Source organism: Rhipicephalus microplus, chromosome 9 (assembly GCF_043290135.1).
Source record: "Rhipicephalus microplus isolate Deutch F79 chromosome 9, USDA_Rmic, whole genome shotgun sequence".
In the NCBI taxonomy this organism is placed as follows: domain Eukaryota; kingdom Metazoa; phylum Arthropoda; class Arachnida; order Ixodida; family Ixodidae; genus Rhipicephalus; species Rhipicephalus microplus.
In genome coordinates, this window is record NC_134708.1 from 59127451 (window position 1) to 59149556 (window position 22106).

The following is a 22106-nucleotide window of genomic DNA, read 5'->3' on the forward strand; positions in this document are numbered from 1 at the left end:
GAAAATTGTTTGTTATTTTGGATTAACCTCTAGCTTGAAAATGATTTGAATGCATATTACGTGATAGTGTGCAAAACAGCTCTTGAGACGCTTTCATGCTCGCAAGGAAATTTCTTGTTTCTTCTCGCTTTATTAGGGCGAGGAATGTATGGAAAAACACGTTCTCAGGAGTGCCAGAACGATTACACATCTAGTGCCGGAGTTTCAGAAAAAGTGTTTTTTGATGCATTGAAAAGGTATTTCAGCGAAGGCGTGTTGGAAGGCAGAGTGCAGTGCGAGTTTTACAGTGTTGAAATACGATTGGTGCAACAATTTCGTAATGCATTAACATGAAAGTATAGTTTAATTTTGCCTGTTCGGCCCTATTTGCTACACTACGAGAATTCTGATTGATTGTATCCGTATGCCATGTTACTGTGTCGGTTCCAAAACTTCTTGATGAGACAAGCGCAAAAAATACACACACTCAGAGAGGACACAGACAAGCGCTTACTAGCAACTGAAATTTATTTCGAAGTGAACACTAATAAATTCATCACACGCATGAAAGTCACTTCCTAACTTCCCCTGTCATCATCAAAAACGTGATAATACAAAATATGCACGCGCCCACAACCGGAAACACGTACCAAGAACTAAGAAAAGAATGTAAAAACAAAGAAACATAAATAAAAAACTTAACACAGAGAAAAACACTGGGTTATGTGACGTCCAAAAAAGCAAATTCCGCATCTGTTAGTAGAACTGACATTTGGCTGACGCAACTGTCCCCTCCTTTCCTTATTCTATATGCTTCCATTATTTCTCTCGTCGTCTGCTTGTTGTGCCTGTCAATTATTCGTGTTTCGTAAAATTTCGGTTGGCATGTGCATTCCTTGCAGTGCATCGCTAAGTGTGAGTAAGGGGCCCCCTTTAGTGAACTCTCATGTTCACGAAGGCATACATTTATGCACCGACCCGTCTGACCAACGTATTCCTTTCCACATGTGAAAGGAGTTCCGTATACAACATCTTTCTTGCACTCAACGTACGTCCTGCCATGCTTTATGCTGCATTTTTTCGATTCCCCAGTTCCTTTCTTGTTAGCTAGCCTTTCCACGGCTGGACAAATCTTTGATAACTTGTTTTCAGCTGAAAAAACAACCCGCACGCCATACCTTAATGCAACTTTTTTCAATCTATGTGAAACAGTGGTGATCCCGTATCTGCACAATATTTCACATAGATTGAAAAAAGTTGCATTAAGGTATGGCGTGCGGGTTGTTTTTTCAGCTGAAAACAAGTTATCAAAGATTTGTCCAGCAGTGGAAAGGCTAGCTAACAAGAAAGGAACTGGGGAATCGAAAAAATGCAGCATAAAGCATGGCAGGACGTACGTTGAGTGCAAGAAAGATGTTGTATACGGAACTCCTTTCACATGTGGAAAGGAATACGTTGGTCAGACGGGTCGGTGCATAAATGTATGCCTTCGTGAACATGAGAGTTCACTAAAGGGGGCCCCTTACTCACACTTAGCGATGCACTGCAAGGAATGCACATGCCAACCGAAATTTTACGAAACATGAATAATTGACAGGCACAACAAGCGGACGACGAGAGAAATAATGGAAGCATATAGAATAAGGAAAGGAGGGGACAGTTGCGTCAGCCAAACGTCAGTTCTAGTAACAGATGCGGAATTTGCTTTTTTGGACGTCACATAACCCAGTGTTTTTCTCTGTGTTACGTTTTTTATTTATGTTTCTTTGTTTTTACATTCTCTTCTTAGTTCTTGGTACGTGTTTCCGGTTGTGGGTGCGTGCTTATTTTGTATTATCACGTTTTTGATGATGACAGGGGAAGTTAGGAAGTGACTTTCATGCGTGTGATGTATTTATTAGTGTTCACTTCAAAATAAATTTCAGTTGCTAGTAAGCGCTTGTCTCATCATGAACAATTACCAACACGCCCAACTGTCAGTCATCCAAAACTTCTGTTTAGTTAGGATTTAATCGTGATGGCATGTGTGATCGTTTCGAGTCGACTCCATCATAGTTTCACTTCTGATAAGTTGTGTTTGTTTGTTATTGCAGCAACCGACTGTTTGCAAGCGCAGACACTGCCTACGTACTGGCATACTCCATTATCATGCTTACCACAGATCTGCACAGCCCACAGGTAAGATTATTCTCTAAAAGAAAAGCAACACTAAGGGTACAGAAAAAGTAAATACAAACACAAAAACAACCAGAGGCCACTTTCGTCTAATATTAACTAGTGGGGAAAAAAACTTGCTCATTACAATATATGTTTCAACCTTGATAAAAGGGAAGTAAGTAAAGTTGGCAATTTTCATTGTTATATTAAAACTTTGTGACATTTACTACAGAATAAAAGCGGCTGGTAATAACATCAGGCTCAATTGAAAACATCAACGGAGAATGTGTAAAAGAGAGGATTGAGATGTTTGTTTACAGGAAATTTTTGGCAAAAACGGAGCCCAAGTTTTTGTCTGCGGTGTCAGCATTCCAAGTTTTGCTTTGAAGGAAGGGTTTTTTTTCCTCCCTTCTCCTGTATTAATGGCGATCTTTTTAGGTAAAGCAACTCATGCACTATATTTTAACAGTGTTTAATGCAGCACTAGCTTAGTCTGGGCACTATCAAAGTAATTGCATGAGAGTCTAGTCATGCTCACTTTATTCAATTGTAAGCACCCAGAGGCTCCTGTGCATTGCTGTGGAGTAATGAGATTTCACTTCTGCCGTCTTGCTGAAGCATTTGTCATAGTGATAGCGTAGAAGATAAAGATGTCTGACAGTGTTAACTGAAAAGTCTAGATAGTGTAGTCACTAAGGTTTAATATACGTCGGGAGAATACGAGATTAAAGTCTCACTCCAAGAGTTGACTCGAAGGTTTGACTCTGGAGGTTGACTCTTAAGGTTGACTGCAAATCACTTGCATTATGACAAGATCGTGACAGTAACACTTCTCATTACTGCTTTAATTATGACAATATTATGACAGTAACACTTCTCATTACTGCTTTACTCACGAGCCAGTTGTAATATTTCTTAACCGAGATTAACTTTTCTTCGTCAGGTCAAGACGAAGATGACCAAAGAGGACTACATCAAGATGAATCGGGGGATCAACGACAGCAAGGACATTCCCGAGGAAGAGCTGTCGGCGATTTACGACGAGATTGCCGGCAACGAGATCAAAGTCAAGACCACTGCAAGTCGCGTGACTGGAAAACAAAGTAAAAGGCCTCTTGAACGGGGTTCTAGTCGGTATCGTTCAGAGTGCATTATAATCTTGGCAAATTGAAATTGCTTAAAACGCAATCATTGACTAAATGTATGAGCTGCCTCTAGTTTGGTTAATTTTGTATTTTATAACTGGACCCCTACTTGTGTTTTTCTGTTGGTTAGGTTATGCTTGGTTTCTTTCACGTTTCATTTAAAGAGGTTCTGCTGTGCAACTCTTCAAGGTTATGTGAACACTAACTAGAAAGATCAGAAGCACTTAGCTGATTCGTTGTATTTACATTATACTTCACTATCAAAAGCATAGCATTTGAGGGCTTCATTCTGTAACAGTAAGCTTAGCTTTAGAATGAATAGGTATTGCTCCAACGACATGCTATGGCATATTATTCAGCTACTGGCATAAGTACATTGTTAATGGTGCAGTAACGATTATACACTGTTTTTCTTTTTCGATGCAAAGCTTTCAATAACTTACTTAAGAAGTGGGTGAGGCTAGATAACAAAAAAAACTTGGCTGCTTTATGTAATGGCTATACACCAACAGCATGAAAAACGATTCTCCTTGATAATTGCACAGAGCGAGAGGGCTGTACCCTTTCGCTATCCCATCAAGGACGGAATAATTTTTCGTGGTTGTGTTTATGAATTCTCTCAAACAGTGTGAAACTGCTATTAACTTGCACCCATTCGCGACTGGTGCACTCGAAGCTTGTCTGCAATGTTTTCAGCTTGTCGGTGTATGAAGGTAAACCGTGCTGGTTTGCAGTAAGCACGGTTAGGAAATGGGAAGCATTAAGATATTTTGTGTTGACAGACCAGAAGAAATCCGCTTGACGACATGTGAGGCTGACATTAGGAACTGTGCATCTTAGGAAAACTCGAACTTCGAGAAATAGAATCCCTAACCCACATTTACACGGTCGTGTGATGGTCAGTTCATTGGGACATTCTAGAGGCTGACAAATGCTGGACAGAACATGAAAAACGCCATGCCAATCCAGCCCAAAAACAGCTTTCAAGGGATGGCCACTACCTATTGATTTTAAGGAAGACAGGATGCTAGGCATGCTGTCACGAAACTTCACTTGACCTCATAAACTTTTTTACATGAATACAGAACAAAATTACTGAATTTTTAATACTCCATACATGTCCAAATGACCACAATGTCTGGTAATAAGTTGTGTTAACTGAAAGTTAGTTGGTTTAACTGAAATGAGGTTAACCCAACTAATGGCGGCTAGTCACATATGCAAACAAAGTGTTCAGCATAAGTTTACTTGTGCTAGGACGCCAAAAATGCAGCCACCGCTCTCTTGATATGAACACGCGTGATAGACAAGGCGCAGCATGGGCAACTAGGACCTCATCGCCACAAATAGGGCGACAGGTGCCGCCATTAGTTGGGCGAGCGTGTGGCGCAGGGAAGTGCACCTGTGGATTATAAAAGGGATCTGCAACGTTTGGTGTTCCCTGTAATGTGATGCAGATGTGTCGAGCGAAAAGAAGCGTCGGCTGCTATACAACATGGAAATGGAGCAGATGGCGCGCACCGCTAAGGCGCTCATGGAAAGCGTCAGCCACGTGCAGGCCTCCTTCACTTGCGCCAAACACCTCGAGCACGTCCGACCCATGTTCAAGGTGCGTCTATTTTGCACTTGCTTAAGTATTGCACTCCTTTTTGTTTTTGTGATAACTATAGTTAGTGTTTAGACTGAGAAAAATGTTTGAAGTCACTGTTCGATTTGTAAATTTCGATCTTTTTGTGTGTTGCCCTTGTCTCGTACTCTGCTGTCTGAACACTTTTAAACAGAAATCAGTGATGTTGCTAGCATTTTCTTTAGTTGTCAACGAAGTGTTGCATTTGGCGATATGCTTATAGTCGGACTGTGCAAAGGTTGCTCTTTTTAAAAGCGATGGCAACAGTGAACATTGTCCAGAAACTTTTTTTTGTGGACTTCAGCTGGAGGCATTCATTCTTTTTATCCTTCTTCAGCTGGCTTGGACACCATTTTTGGCTGCGTTCAGCGTTGGCCTACAGGACTGCGACGACCCAGAAATTGCGGCTCTGTGTCTGGATGGCATACGTTGTGCCATCCGCATTGCTTGCATCTTTCACATGACTGTGAGTAATCTGTCGTCTCCAGAAGCAGTTGGCTGTGTCTTTGCAAATTTTCTTGTTTAAATCAATTAATAGGGCAATAGTTGAAGTAAAGCAGAAATGGTTGCATTCATCCTGACTGCTTAGATCCTCGGAACTAGTGTGTTCCACAAAAACTATCCAGAGAGTTTTTGTTGTAAAGCTTGAAAATTTGGTATTACGTCTCAGCACTGTGGGAAATATGGAACTTTCATCGAACATCAGTCAATAACTTTACTCAATCTTCAAGAATGATGCTTATTGGGGTATTTCCATTTATTGCGAATTGGATTGGGCCATATTTGTTCCAAGCAATAAATTGGTAATTATTTTCAATCCAAAGTATGCATTGCTTTTGTTTCCAATGTTTAGAATCTATAAAGGGGGAAACAAGCCCATCTCGCAACAGAGCTATCCATGTCATTGGGTGATGATAGAACCGGAACGCTCACATGATCTCTTGGGTCGTGCAGGGCACACAAATGTCTGTGAATGGGATTGGATAAAGCGCTTTTATAGACTTAATATTCCTGTATTTCATGCATGTGGCCTCTGTAGCTTGCTTTTTGTATCAGTTGGCTGCTAATGTCTTAACTCTCTAATCACGGCTTGTTCGATCATGCACGAAACCTTGAATTAGGGGGTCAACATAACCTAAAAAAAGAGTAGTAGATGCCTACTCATGCAGACTAATAGCAATAAATGCTTTTTAAGACGTCTTTAAGTAATGAAAGAAAAGGCAGTGCTGCTACCATAAATCAAATTTTGCGGCATCTGAAGAATAGTTGAACAATGTGCGATATAAAGTAGGAAACAAGCTGCCACTAATGGAAGTACAAGATAAAGCAGCTTATAAATCAGGAAGCATACTATTTATATGTTATTTATTGATTAATAAATCATAACTTCAGCATCTCTACACGCATAGGTTTGTTGGTAGACAATGCAGTGTTTGTTGTGGTATGACATTGCAGCTGGAGCGGAATGCGTACGTGCAAGCGCTGGCCCGCTTCACCCTTCTGACGGCAAACTCACCAATCACGGAGATGAAGAGCAAGAACATCGATACCATCAAGACGCTCATCACGGTAGCACACATGGACGGCAACTACCTGGGCAAATCGTGGCTGGACATACTACGGTGCATTTCCCAACTGGAGCTGGCCCAGCTCATCGGCACGGGCGTCAAGCCGCGCTACCTCGGCGGCTCCGGCTCCGGATTGGCTCAGGCTTCGGCTGGTGCCCACGGGGCCCTCCAGGACAGCGTGCTCGACCCTATGGAGTGTGAGTGGTTCTGCCTTGCAAAGTTTAGTCTCGTAGAGTGCAGTTTCGCACTTTATGAGACTGAATCATTTGTGGTGTCTGGTCGTGCGCATTGCAGGTAATGTCGAGCGTCCCCAAGGGTCGGCGTTAGAATCACTTTTCTATCTGACATGTGTCAGTGACATAACTGAAGGCTTAGAATCTCTCGTGCAGTTGTTTGTGGACAATGCTGTTTTGTATGGGGAAACTAGAGACTCATGGGACAAAACTTTCATTCTCAGAGACTTGGCCAAAATCAATAATCGGTGTACGCGATGGCACATGCTGCCTAGCTTGAACGAGACAGTTTTCATGGGGTTTACTCACGAAAAGTTGCATTCTCAAACCTCGTATACAGTTAACAGTGTCATGATAAGTAATGTTAGTGAATACAAATACTTGGGAGTTTATTTTTTATCTAAATTTGCTGCATTTTAGTGGCATATTCTGTAGGGGTTAAATGTAGCGTAAGACACAACTGATGGAACATCCACCAAACTTGTCACATCAGTCTCCCTCCATCAGCGAGACTGGGCTGAGGAATTGCATTCACAAAAGCTTCTTGATTAGTAATTTCATGCATTTTTTTTACGGGAATGGATATGTGCATTGATGACATTTCCAAAGTATGGGCTATTTTATGGCCTTCCAGCCATCAGCTGGTGCTCTGTGGTGCTTTCCTTTATGTCCTGCGATCCAGCTAGCGGAAACAAGGTTATTTCATTGCATGGTCGCAGTATGACGACGCCTGGATAACAGAATAGACTGGTTTTGAACAGTTTGTGCGTTTTCATTTCCCTTTCCTCGCAAACTGCGCAGTGACGCGTCCCGGACTGCCCATGGACCAAAAGCAGATGGCGATGCTTCAGGAATCCATGGGGGAGACCAGCTCCCAGAGCGTGGTGGTTGCCGTCGACCGCATCTTCACTGGCTCGACCCGACTGGACGGAAATGCCATCGTCGACTTTGTCCGTGCGCTGTGTCAGGTGAGATACCCCGTGCCCTTCGACCTCTCCGCTATCTGTGTTTATGCATGTAGGCAAGATAACCACCGCTTATTAACACTAGCAAACTGGATTTTGAGAAGAGGCAAGATTGAGGGGGAGGCAGAATGTTAGGTGAGAAGATGAGATTAACGAGCTTGTCAGGATGACATGGCCTCAGCAAGCACAGGGCCAGGTTGATTGGCGAAACTTGGGAGAGGACTCCCATGGGCGTTGTCAGGCTGATGCTGCTGCTGATAATAGTGATTACATGTGAAGTAAATGTAAACCGTCTCATCTGCACTTTTGGATCTCCATCCAAAAGCTCTGGCTCTGCAGGATTTATTTAAAAAAAAAAAAGACTCATTTTTCAGCTGAGACTCCCGGTACTTGCTGTCTTGTAATGCCCGTGCTCACTTCATCGGAATGGCCAGAAATCTGAAATGTGAAGAATTTGAATGCAATGAGATTGGTCGCGCGCTTTCTGTTAGATTATCTTGGGTTCAGGGCACAAATCTACCGTATACACGCGTGTAAGGGCCGCACCCGTGTAAGGGCCGCATCCCGTTTTTAGGAAGCACATATTAAAAAAAAAAAGTTGTGTGTAAGGGCCGCATCCGCACTTTCCTTGACCCATGCGTATTCAAAATGCGCGCGCGTGTGTGAGCTACTAGGCGTTGTCAGTAGATGGGGCTAGAGAACGCAGTTCTCATCATCACCGTATAGTACATCATTAGAATAATTTGTTGGTTTTCTTCATGCTAATATGTTCATAGAGTTAGCTAAAAATTTTAAGTTTTTTCAGTAGTGTTCATACACCCGACAACTAAAGGTTAAAGCGGGATTTTATCTTTAACTTTTGACACTTCTATACAAACGCGCTATCCATATCGGCATTAGCATCACCAACTTTGGTATTTGTGCGTTGTTCGGTCATTGTGCTGTTCAGCCTGCCATGTGCTCGAGTTTTGCGCACCGTTGAATGACTCTGGGACTCTAGCTAATTTTCGGCGGGACGTTTTCGTTTTGGCACGATGGGCAAGCAGCTGAATAGCTATACAGCTGGCTATAAGTTGAAGGTGATCGAGTTTGCCCTCGAGCACGGGAAACGGGCCGCTGGCAGAAAATACGACGTTGACAAGAAGAAGTGTGTTCGACGTTGGTGCGCCCAGAAGAAAGCCTTGCAGAACACCAATATCAAAAAGCGCGCTTTCCGAGGAAAACAGTGCAAGTATCCTAATTTGGAAGAGGAGTTGCTCCGCTATGTGACTGAGGTGCGGAACGATAGTTTGGCGCTCAATACAGACATGCTGCGCATGAAGGCATTAGCCTTGGCACGTGCGAGAAATATACCGGCCGGGGATTTCAAGGCTAGTGCTGGCTGGGTGCGAAGGTTTATGAAAAGAAAGGGACTCTCTTTTCGGCGAAGGACCACGCTGTTCCAGCGGCTGCCAGAAGACTATACCGACAAGGTGCTTAGTTTTCACTAGCATGTCATCGGCCTGCGCCATCAGCACAGTTATTTGTTGTCGCAAATAGCGAACGCTGATCAAACTCCTGTGTGGTTTGACTCTCCCGAGAACTACACAGTCGAAGTAGAAAGCAAGAAGTGTGTCGCTGTGCGGACCACCGGCGCTGAGCGCCAACGCTGCACCGTGATGCTTTGTGTGACCGCGGACGGGCGGAAGCTACCCCCGTACGTTGTTTTGAAAAGGAAAAGAATTCCCAACGAAGTTTTCCCCAAGGGCATCATAGTTAGAGCCCAAGAGAAGGGATGGATGAACGATGATTTGGTGCTAGACTGCTGGGTGAAAAGTGTTTGGCAGAACAGACCGGGAGCTTTGTTGGCCAAACATTCACTTTTAGTATTGGATAGTTTCCGCGGCCACCTTACCGATAAGGTGAAGGAGCAGCTGCGCCGTGTCGGCACACACATGGCCGTGATTCCAGGCGGCCTCACAGAAATGTTGCTACCATTGGATGTGAGCGTGAATCGACCATTCAAAGTTGAATTCCGAAGACTCTACACGGAATGGATTGCAACCGGCAACCATGAGCAGACGCCGACCGGACGGCTGAAGAGGGCTCCGCTTGCTACTGTTCACGGTTGGGTATTGTCGGCGTGGAGCTCGGTGTCGACGGACATTGTGTCCCGAAGTTTTAAGGTCACTGGGATATCCAACAGCCTGGATGGCACCGAAGATCACTGTTTGTGGAATGATGGTGCTCCGCAACACACTATCTCGGACTCCGAGTTAGAGGACTCGTCGAGTGACGACGATTAAGCGCACACGCGGCATACTGCAATAAACGCTCTTCGTTCACTAACTGGTACGTTGTTTTTAGTTCACCAAAAAAAAAAAAAGTTCCTTGTATGGGCCGCAACCTGAAAATTAGCCCTCACTTTCTGAAAAAAAAGTGCGGCCCTTACACGCGTTTATACGGTAAGTCCACAGCACCCTGCTGACAAATTGGCAGCCATTCTCTTATGGGAACCAGAGTTCTTGATCTCTGATATTGAGGTCGTTTTCACAATTTAAAAACAGTTCTTGCTCGTTCTCAGGATGCACTTCTTTTACGCCTTGTTTTCCCTTAACAGGTTTCTCTGGAAGAGCTGGCCAATCCGTCACACCCGCGTATGTTCAGCCTCCAGAAGATCGTCGAGATCTCGTACTACAACATGGGCCGCATCCGTCTCCAGTGGTCGCGCATCTGGGAGGTGCTGGGCGAGCACTTCAACCGCGTCGGGTGCTCCCCTTCCGAGGACGTCGCCTTCTTCGCCCTCGACTCGCTGCGGCAGCTGTCGATGAAGTTCATTGAGAAGGGCGAGTTCCCCAACTTCCGCTTTCAGAAGGATTTCCTGCGGCCTTTCGAGCACATTGTCAAGCGCAACAGGTCGCCCACCATCCGTGACATGGTCGTCCGATGCGTCGCACAGATGGTCAACTCGCAGGTGGGTTCTGTTTTCCCGGTTGAGTCCTTTACTGCGTGTTCTAGCATGTAGCCCGCATAATATATACAGAAAACCAAAGGTTAAGGTTGGGGTTGCAGCTAATGCAGCAATTTTGCTGCTTAAGTTGGCTTCAGTGCACACCTTCAAGGCGATGCTAAGAAGACTGCTTCACAGCAATAGGGGGTTATGTTAACTTTTATATAGTTTTTCACAATTTGTAGTTTGGGTGTGTTGGTTACCTGCAAAAAAAAAAAAAAACATAGCAATGGGCCTAAGTATTACAAGGATCATTATGAATATGGGAAAAATGTATGGGGTTTGTCAGTGTCGGAGCTTTCTAGCCTGAAGCAGAAAAAGAAAAATGAAACAAAATATAAACGAACCTGGGATGAAAAGTCAATAGATAGTAGCGAATTAAGACTTATGGAAAAAAAAGAGGTCTCCACAAGAGATGCCACAACCACCTTTAGCAACGAAACTCATTTTTGTGACTTTTACATCATGGATGCATGCATCAATAGGGTTAAAAGAACACTCTTAACAATTTTTGACATGCAGACTCGTGTGTTACGGTGCCTTAGGCATTTGCATTTTTCTACGGACACATGGGCCCTACCAGCTTAATGACCCGTCTTTCTTGTGTGCTCCGATTTTCGCGCTGCTTTGCCAATAGAAAGCGCTATCAATAAAGAGCATGCTATGAAAACTATTATGCTAGGAATTCAAAGTCACTTTAACAACGAAGAAACCTTTTTTTTCTCTCTCTCTTTCTTGTTTTGGGCTTGGACAACTCTTGAAGTTTCTTTGTCTTGAGTATCGCTGGCTTTTCTCTCTCTCTCTCTACAGGCTGCAAACATCAAGTCGGGATGGAAAAACATCTTCAGCGTGTTCCACTTGGCGGCTTCAGACCGAGACGAGGGCATAGTGGAACTCGCCTTCCAGACAACCGGCCGCATTGTCACGCAGACGTATGAGCAACACTTCCAGTCCCTCGTTGACTCGTTTCAGGTGTGTGTTAGCTGTTTCAGCATATTTTTTTTTCACGATTTAAGTGTTCTGGACTCGGATCAATGAGAGTTCAAAGAAACTGTAGGGATTAGCTCATACTGACAGAGTTGCTTATTGAAACTTTTGTGAATCTACAGAGACATGATAGTGCTCTGTACCATGGAACCTTTACAAGGGGCACGCTTTTAGTGAATGTGTAATATATGCCTCATTGTTGTCTTAATAAAAAAAACATTGGGTTCAGGCTTTTCTCCCTGAAGAGATTTTTGGTTATTTCATTGCAATGTACTAATGAGCACCTCTTGTTCATTTTGGGGCTTAATTTGAATATTATTTTAGGCAAAGTTTGCAAGGTTAATACACTCTGCTAGCACTTTCACTTAATCATTTCAAACTCTATAGTAGGCTTTCTAAGAGATTTGTCAGTCAAAATGCTTATGTGAGGTTAGTCTAGCAGGAGCAATCCCAGTCCAGGTCAGGCCTGGACTAGAATGCCCTCTGTCAGGTCCCATCAAAAATCTCTGTTTCCAATAGAAGTCATAAGGCACTGCCTGGGGAGCACTTTCTTGCTCAAATTTTTTAAATTTGTTTGCAATTACAGGAGATTGTTTACACTCAAACCTCTATAAAGTTGCATTTTACAAGCAAATGTTTGTTATATCCAAAAATTCGTTATAGGATTATTGCTAACATAGTATGTATTGCAAGACTATAATTTACTTTATTATAACCAATACTTTGTTATATCCATGTTCGTTCTATTGAGGTTTGAGTGTAATTGAAGTGTTACGTTGCTGTGACACGTGCAGACAATCTTCACTGCAAACGTTGTGGTGACCCCGCTCTAACTGCAGCGGACGATCACCGCGGGTTCACGCTTAGCGAGCCACAGGGCCGCTACTCCGTTTACTCGCGTGTAGCGCACCGCTCCGTGCGCGCTCAACTGATAAGGCGTTTAGCGCGGCGCGGCAAATAGACAGTGTTCTAATGTAAAAGTACACAACACTTTATTGCCTCTGGCGGCACCCCGAACAACAGTACAACGTCCGCTCCCGGGACGCGGGTAGCAAAGGCACCCGCACGCGGACGTTCACAATAAGGGGAAAACCGCGAGCACGTCGCAGCTGGCAATGGCGAGCTTTGACACGCCGGTCGGGAAAAGGTCCCTCGCGGCTATGCTGCGCACTCTAACGATGGCCACTGGGCCTGGTCGCGAGTGTTAGGGCAAACCTCGTACGCGTAGGCCTAACGCAAGTGCGGCTCGTTGTGGTACGACCACTTCAAGCACTAGGCACCGCTCTGGGCTTAGCGTACGCTCCGAAGCTAGCACTCAAGTAAACACGCCTGCCGGGGTGCCCCAGGGCCCCCCAGGCAGGCTACCGTCCGCGATTCCCAAAGGGGACGCGGACGAAGGAAAACACGTGCTTACCCGGCGCTGTCCACGGAACAAGAGAGCGCTCCCTCGGCGCGCGCAGTGGCGTGCACCGTGCCCGCGCGTGGCGCCATCTATCGCCACGTGGTGTTAACAGGGCAGGAAAGCAAAAGGGTGTGGCCGTGTGGCGGAATGCCCGCGAAATGGTCGCGGGCGCGCCTCAGATCCCCACATCCTCCTCTCCTTAATTCACCCTATATACCGGTCTGCAAAGACAGCCGGTCGTCGCCCATGCATGCAAAGGCGTCATGCGATGGGCAACAGCTAGCCTCAGCCTCGCTCTGCAACTGCTGCTGAAGAAAAAAAATAAACAACACAAGAATACACTTGACAAATCCAAGGGCTCCGCGGAAGAGGGGTAACGGGAGTTCATGATGCTCACGCAAGAGCGCGTTCACGGCTCGGAGGGGCAGCGTCACGTAATGTCTAACTTGGGTGATTGCGTGGATGCGAGAGTTCAAGGGGAGGGTTCTGGTTGAGGCCTTCATGCGAGGAACGGGCTCACGTTCGTTTCGTCAATGTTGACGACAGCCCTGCGAGTCCGACGAACGCCGCCTCGGTGGAGGTTCGGATGGACCTCGCTGCGACAGCCGGCCCTTCTGCTGGAATAATGGTCACCGAATCCATTGGCTGCGAGGCGTTTTGCGGCGTCAGTCGAGTCGTGCACAGCGTCTGCGACAGCTGGCCTCGTGCAGGTCTCCGATCACCTCCAGAGTCCAAAGTGGTGTAGGGGTTGGTGACTTCCTAAGTTGTCGCCACACGCACACAAACATGCACACACACCTCCGATGGTCGGGTCTCTCCAAACGCGCACCGCAAGGGAAGCGCAGAGTGTCATTTGTCCCTCTCCTCACGCTAAAGCACCAATTCACAATCCCCTCCTCCAGCGAGAAGAAAAAAAGAAAACACTGAAAAACATCAAGTAAACAACAACACTCAATGACAATCAGCAGCAGTAGCTGGGCGGAACAGACTTCTTTGCAAGCACTGGCTGTAAAGAAGTTAGCTAACTGAGACTAGAAAGTAAAAATGAGGGCCTTCGGTTGCGGAAATAAGCCCGCCGTCCGGCGCGAAATCACTAAGGTGACCGCTTCCTCAGATTATACCGGTGCGTGGTCCGAATGCGGTCCGCCGCACCGGGTGTGCGCCGTTGCTTGCACGAAGAGCCACTGGGCGCTGGCGCAGGCTCGTCAGACCTTGACGCGAAGGCTTTCAGGTCTGCGATATGGGCACAGCTGAGTTTTCCCGAAAGCGGGTCTTTCAGCAAGTACGCGAGTGGAGTCCAAGCTTTTTCCACTCGGTACGGACCAAGCCACTTTGGAGCGAGCGAAGTTGAGAAACCCTTGCTCGCGTCGCTAAGAGCGTGGTTACGCTTCAGGACGAGGTCACCCACCTTAAATGAAAGGTGGCGACGTTTTCGGTCGTACTGGGCCTTTTGCTCGGCCCTGGCCGATGCCAAACTTTGCCTCGCTCTACTGAGAGCTCGACAAAGCCTGTCCCGAAGTGTGGAAGCGCAAGCAGAACAGTCTGCCGGTTCTTCCTCGTCTCCGAGCTGGCATTGCATGACACTGGTCACCGGATTTGCCAACTCCCTTCCGAAATTAAGGAAGGCGGGAGAGAAACCAGTAGAGCGACTCTCGGAGGTTCGGATTGCAAACGCGAGTTCACTCAAATGGTCTGCCCAGTCCCTTTGACTTTCGGCAAAGGCCGCCAACATCGGTTTGAGCGTACGATTGGTTCGCTCCGTCAAATTGGACTGGGGATGGTAGGGCGAAGTGGTGCAGTGATCTATTCCTAGGGAACGGCACGTATTACCAACCACCCGAGCGGTGAAATACGACGCATTGTCCGTGATCAATCTTTTCGGAAAGCCGAACCGACAAAACACTTCCTGTAGCCTCTCTAGCACCACTCGCGCTGTCACTTTCCGCAGCGGAAACAGCTCCACCCATTTGGAAAAATGATCCACAACTACCATCAGATGTATGAACCCCTGCTTACTCCTGGGGAACGGCCCCATTAGATCGCAGGTGGCTACTTGCCACGGACGCTCACTGACAGTCGGTTTCATCAACCCGGGCGGCTTGCCACCCCTTGATTTCACCGTTCGACAGACGTGGCAGGAACGGCAATAGCGAAAAATGTCACGCTTCATGCCAAGCCAAGTCACAACCTTGCTCAGTGTCGCAAAAACTTTAGAGCCACTCAGGTGACCGGCAATGGGCTCGTCATAAGAGGCTCGCAACAGTGCGGCTCTCAGACTTTTGGGCATAACCACCTTAAACGGGTCTATGGACTCGTCGTCAGTGGCTATATACTTCAGCAGGAGCCCGTCATGGTTCAGCAAAATGAATCCGCCGGGGACTCAGCGACACACGCTGTTTCAGCCCCCTAATCGCGCCCGCCGCAGAACAAGCAGCGTAACGGCGCACCTCTCAAGACGGTTTAACGGCGCCCGCCGCAAAGCAAGCAGCGTATACGGCGCTCCGTCCCTCCGAGACTCGAAACGGATCACTCTGCTGAGCCTTCAGTAGCTCTTCGCTGCCGAAAGCAACTCCCATTCTCCCAAATGGGGGAGTCTGGTATCGCGCCCACTCAGGACCGCAGCAACCGCCGCGTGCACGGCGTCACGGGTTCGCTCTCGGCACGGTGGCCTTCGGAAAGTTCCCCCCGCTCGGCCGCTACGCAGTGCGCCGCTTACCTGGATAGCAGCCAAGGTCGTCCTCATGGGGACTCCCCCTTTTCGCCGCTGTTTCGCCCCCGACGCTTGCCAGTGCTAAGGCACCGCGAGCGGCCGTCGCACCGGAAGCCAGGTTCTCGGCAGATAACAGGGGGCACGAGATAGCGCGTCAGCTACCACGTAGGAGTGTATTCACCACAAAAAGGGGTGACGACACAGGCGAGCGCCGAAGGGCGCCCGTCGATAGAGGCGGTGGCCTCTTTGTGCAACGCGGCATGCCACGGAGCGGACATGTTGCGACGAGCCTGAATCGCGCAGGCGAACCGGCTCGCTAAGACTAACCAAAGGCTTAATGAGCCTTTGATACGGCGTTGGGTGCCAAACTGCTAGGTTGCATAGCAGCCACCGGGCAAAATTCGGCAACGGCTGAGGCCGCGGTGCCGATCTGCGCCCCGGAAGCTCCAATGAGAGCCGTTTCGGGGCGCTGTGACATGGAACTGCCATGCATTCCAAAGGGAGCAGTAGTAGTCCAATTTGCCCTTGTGCACTGTTCGGGTTGGGCTATGGCCCCGGACCCAAAACACGCTACCTCTCCAGTGGGAGCTGATACGTAGCGCCTCGTGTCATCCCGACTGGGGCTTGTGACAAGTGAGGGTGCGCGATTGTGATGCTCAAGGGGGGCACTGGCCCTGTTCTCGAGCAATGCGGTATCTGCTAAAAGCGTCAGCGGACAGAACTCACGCGGAGCAGACATAACGCGGGTAAACGCGGCGAGTCTGATTCGCAAAGGCGGGCTGACTCGGCTAAGACTAATCAAAGGCTTAATGAGCCTTTGATACCGCGTTGGGCGCCAGTGTGGTGACCCCGCTCTAACTGCAGCGGACGATCGCCGCGGGTTCACGCTTAGCGAGCCACAGGGCCGCTACTCTGTTTACTCGCGTGTAGCGCACCGCTCCGTGCGCGCTCAACTGATAAGGCGTTTAGCGCGGCGCGGCAAATAGACAGTGTTCTAATGTAAAAGTACACAACACTTTATTGCCTCTGGCGGCACCCCGAACAACAGTACAACGTCCGCTCCCGGGACGCGGGTAGCAAAGGCACCCGCACGCGGACGTTCACAATAAGGGGAAAACCGCGAGCACGTCGCAGCTGGCAATGGCGAGCTTTGACACGCCGGTCGGGAAAAGGTCCCTCGCGGCTATGCTGCGCACTCTCACGATGGCCACTGGGCCTGGTCGCGAGTGTTAGGGCAAACCTCGTACGCGTAGGCCTAACGCAAGTGCGGCTCGTTGTGGTACGACCACTTCAAGCACTAGGCACCGCTCTGGGCTTAGCGTACGCTCCGAAGCTAGCACTCAAGTAAACACGCCTGCCGGGGTGCCCCAGGGCCCCCCAGGCAGGCTACCGTCCGCGATTCCCAAAGGGGACGCGGACGAAGGAAAACACGTGCTTTCCCGGCGCTGTCCACGGAACAAGAGAGCGCTCCCTCGGCGCGCGCAGTGGCGTGCGCCGTGCCCGCGCGTGGCGCCATCTATCGCCACGTGGTGTTAACAGAGCAGGAAAGCAAAAGGGTGTGGCCGTGTGGCGGAATGCCCGCGAAATGGTCGCGGGCGCGCCTCAGATCCCCACAACGTATAAACTTGGACCTCATCATTACAAAGTCACAACTTACACAAAAATAAGTTCGTTATATCAGAAAAGTTGTTTTAAAGGTATACTGCTAACACTGTATCCATTGTTTTAAAGGTATACTGCTAACACTGTATCTATTGCAAGACTATTTTTTATTTATGTAATTATAACTTATTATTTGTTATAATTTTACCCAACTTTATAAATGATGCACCTCAAAAGTTTCGGTAACTATTTGAATCCAAAAAATAAAAAATATAACAAAATATCTCCAGATGAAAGCAGAGAACGAGCTAATTTGTTCAATAATTACTTTCATTCAGTTTTCACCACAGACAACGACATCATAGCGCCAACCCCATCGAACCTGTCCGCTTAAGCAAAGCAGGTATATTTGACCTTTTGCTAAAAACGAAGGTCAAGAAACAACCAGGGCCTGATAATATACCAAATCATTTTCTCACCTGTTACGCCGAATGGATAACCAAATATCTGTTCATTATCTTTAGCATGTTTCTAACAAAATGCTCACTTCCTAATGACTGGAAAGTGGCAAGAGTCATACCGATTCACAAATCGGGTAGTGAGGTTGACGTCGCTAATTATCGCCCGCTATCCTTGACAAACACTACTTGCAAAATACTAGAGCACATTATTCTTAACCATATCACTACTTACCTTGAAAAGGAGCACATTTTGTCACCATTTCAGCACGGGTTTCGTAGAGGCCTATCTACCCTTACGCAACTCACTGAATTAATACATGAGCTGTCATCGGCCATTGACCATCGAAAGCAGATCGACCTTATTTCACTCGACTTTTCAAAAGCATTCGCCCGGATTTCGCATTGATTGATATGTGGGGTTTAACGTCCCAAAACCACTATATGATTATGAGAGACGCCGTAGTGGAGGGCTCCGGAAATTTAGACCACCTGGGGTTCTTTAACGTGCACCCAAATCTGAGCACACGGGCCTACAACATTTCCGCCTCCATCGGAAATGCAGCCGCCGCAGCCGGGATTCGAACCCGCGCCCTGCGGGTCAGCAGCCGAGTACCTTAGCCACTAGACCACCGCGGCGAAGCCGGATTTCGCATTGAAAGTTAATAATTAAACTGCAGGCGACATTAGGTAAAGGACCAATCACTAAATGGATTAGCACATATCTGACCGAGCGAACGCAGTTCGTAAAAGTGAACCAGCAAACATCGGAGCTATCAAAAGTTACATCAGGTGTACCACAGGGCAGCGTCTTAGCTCCTGTTTTATTCCTTATATTTATTAACGATTTGCTCCAGTCTATTGGAACGAACTTGAAGCTTTTCGCCGACGATTGTATTATTTATAAAGAAATTAACTCTCCTGCGGACCATATTGCTCTTAGCAATGCCCTATTATCAGTATCTAATTGGTGCACGAAATGGCAGATGACCCGAAACATAAAAAAATCAGCTTTGTTAAGAATACCGTGTAAACAAACGCTATCATATTTTGACTACACTATTGACGACACACCACTAAGTTTCCTAAAATAGCATAAGTACCTAGGACTAATGATTTCTAATGATCTTAGATGGGAGGCGCATGTTAACTATGTTACATCCTCAGTTTTAAAAAGATTAATTTTCCTACAAAGACGACTACGTTCCGCACCACCTCAAACAAAACTATTAGTCTATAAAACCTTAATCCGCCCATTATTAGAATGCGCCAACTTAGTCTGGTTCCCGGCAACAAACCTAATTAAAAAGCTAGAAGGGGTACAAAGAAAAGCAGTTAGATTTACCTATAATAAATACAGTTTGCTCGACTCACCCTCTAAACTGATCACAAGAGCCAGGCTACTAACATTATGAAATCGTGCTAAACTCGCACGCTTAAAAATGCTTTTCCAACTTATTCATAGGCAGCTAAACATCGACAGCTCGAGGTTCATATCTGCTTCCGAAACCAGACAGTCACGTCATAAACATCCACTAACATTACAGGAATACCGTTTCAGCACCAACTGCTTCAAGTATTCTTTTTTCCCACAGTCAATTAGAGAATTGAATAGATTGCCCACTTGTCTGACTAATACTAAAGATTTGAATACTTTTTTAACTTTACTTGAAAACCACATTCGTGACACTCATAGCTGGAATGATGTTTTTCTTTTCTATGCTTTTTTCTCGCTTGTACAGTTCTTGGTGGTTCTTGAAAATGTCAGTGTTATCAGTGGATTACATAGTATAATATTTTTGTGTATATCTGCCGTACATAGGTTATGCTTGTATACTCTTCATGTATCATTATAAAATATCTGTTGAGGCGCATTCGCGCATGCAAGTGCAAGTGTATCTATTGTGTATTTGGTTGTATATGTATTTTTTGTGTATTTTGTTTGCCCTCCTGCAATAGTCTCTATTGGACTGGCAGTATGTAAAAATAAATAAATCTATAGTTCATGTTCGTTATATGAAGGTTTGAAATACACTCAAATCTCGTTACAACGAACCTCAATATAACGAAATACTGGTTATAACAAAGTAAATGAAGAATAGTCTCGAAATAGATATAGTATTAGAAATAAACCTTTATAATGAATTTTTGGGTATAAGGAATTTATTTTTGTGTAAGACGCACCTTTGTTATAGTGAGGTTTGAGTGTATGTACTCTTGTTCTGCCTGGACTAGCAATCATTTGTGAAATAGCTGGAAAAGCGAACAGCTTCAAAGAAATACGCCCTTTGCTCTTGTCACCATGTACAGGATGCAGTCAAATGCCTCTCAGAGTTTGCGTGCAACGCATACTTCCCGGACACTTCGATGGAGTCGATACGGCTTATCCGGCACTGTGCGAAATACGTGGCGGAACAGCCGCGGACCTTTCGTGACCACAACATGGAGGACCAGACGGTGCCCGAGGAGGACCGTGTCTGGGTGCGAGGCTGGTTCCCCATCCTCTTCGAGCTCTCCTGCATTGTCAACAGGTACTGTTCCTTTGCACAGTTCATCAAGTGATACTCGTGTCAAGTGGGCAGGTTAAGTGTACTGGGGGAGTACAACAACAAACCCTAAGTTACACGTCGGAGTCAGCGATGCTAAACCAAATAACAGAGCGCGCTTGTAGCAAAAAAGAACCGACGACAGACTGTGAGGGCATTTGTTGAAAGTGGCGCCAAAAAAAAAGGGAAAAAATGAAGATGTATGTTGTTTTATGTTGAATCACAAACAAAAACAAAGTTAATTCTTTTTTCTTTTCTTTTTCACTGACAAGAGCAGTCGTCTTTAAAGAAGCATTGCAAGTCAATAACCGCCGAGACGCAGCAATACATACTAAGCAGGATATACAGTGTTTGCTGTCTTGTAGCATGGCCACAATTGTAACATCACAGGTAGGTTTTCATTGTGTCCACAAAAAAAATAAAATAATAATTTCAGTATTCGGTAGCAATGCGACAGCCGACACTGAAAAAAAAGATTTGTGCTACATTCGAGTAAATGTGGCACTCTTCTGCAAATGACGTTTCCCTTGCGTCGTTTAGATTTAGTAAAAGTGCACTCTAGCGGACAGAAGTGTACTCCCCGAAAGTACACTTCACTTTCCATCTTGACGTGGTTGTAAGAGTTATGAGTCATTAAATTTAATTAACTCTGTCATTACAGCAAGTTCTTGGTGTGGCCAGTGTGAGTATTCAAGCACTTGCAGTATTCAAAATAAATATTGAATTGTTTTCATTCGCTTCTTCACGAACCTGAAATTTTGGAAGTATTGAAGCATTTGAAACAAATGAATCGAGACATTTTCCCGCATGTAACTCACCTGAAAGTGCAGTTTCACTGCAGCATTGGTCACTGTGTTGTGAACTTGGGTACGCCAAGGAAATTTATAAGTTCCTAGATTTCACGTTACAGTTTATTATACATATTGCCAGTACTATGATTTTCGTAAAGTTAAGAGACTCTTATGCATACCTATATGGTTATGCACGTCAAATTTAGCATCTTTTATGGTGCATGTCTATTGTTTGTAATTTCACTTGTTTGCTGTCATTAGGGGAAACTCATGCCATTCAATGTAAACATAGTTTTCTGTTGAGTGAGTTATGAAACATGTTCGAGTCCTATTTCAGACTGAATACATAGTCTTGATGCCGGGGGTCTTTTAAGATCTCGGCTATTACCTTCTTTATATGTAGTTTTTGTCATTTGTAAATATAAGATAAAGGAATATGCTAAAAAAATAAATAATAAAAATATGCGGTTCAAGTGAGTATAAAAACCAAGCTTTCTGTGCGGCAAGCAGGTGTTCTACCACTGAGCCATGTCGTTGTTTGAAACTGCTTCAGGAAAAAAAAAACATTGTATGAATGTTATGTAGTAGGAGGAGTCTTCCTAACGCATGTAATATTGCGTAGCAGAAGCCTAGAATTGAGCATGAATTGAGCTATGAGTGGGAGTCTTAAGAGCCCGCCCATTACAGAGCGTCAGGCATATTTAATCATCATCATCATCAAGAGCATCAACAATCTGAGGTGCTGCATAGGTTCGCACATTGCCTTATGGACGCACAGAGGGCCCTTCGCTGATTTGCAAAAGCAAGAATCGTGGCATAGCGGCAACTTTTCGAATGCGCTTGCAGTAGTAGACTTTCTAAGATAGTTGCGCACTGTCAATGTTACAGCACAGTAGTCCATTTCCTTGCGTAACTGTTTAAGCATATACCGAGAATCAAAGCCGGGC

General features: G+C 45.9%; 1 protein-coding gene across 2 annotated transcripts in view; it reads left to right on the top strand.

Annotated features, from left to right (window-relative positions):
- Sec71 (ADP ribosylation factor guanine nucleotide exchange factor Sec71) overlaps positions 1–22106 on the top strand; it is a 66902-nt gene that overhangs the window by 28653 nt on the left and 16143 nt on the right. For both annotated transcript variants that reach the window (XM_037415253.2, XM_037415254.2), the window contains exons 12-20: positions 2073–2157; positions 3080–3239; positions 4739–4890; positions 5246–5374; positions 6364–6673; positions 7511–7677; positions 10274–10627; positions 11474–11635; positions 20133–20353. In XM_037415253.2, the coding sequence (XP_037271150.1) occupies positions 2073–2157; positions 3080–3239; positions 4739–4890; positions 5246–5374; positions 6364–6673; positions 7511–7677; positions 10274–10627; positions 11474–11635; positions 20133–20353 (1740 nt within the window). The remainder of the gene's footprint in view (positions 1–2072; positions 2158–3079; positions 3240–4738; positions 4891–5245; positions 5375–6363; positions 6674–7510; positions 7678–10273; positions 10628–11473; positions 11636–20132; positions 20354–22106) is intronic.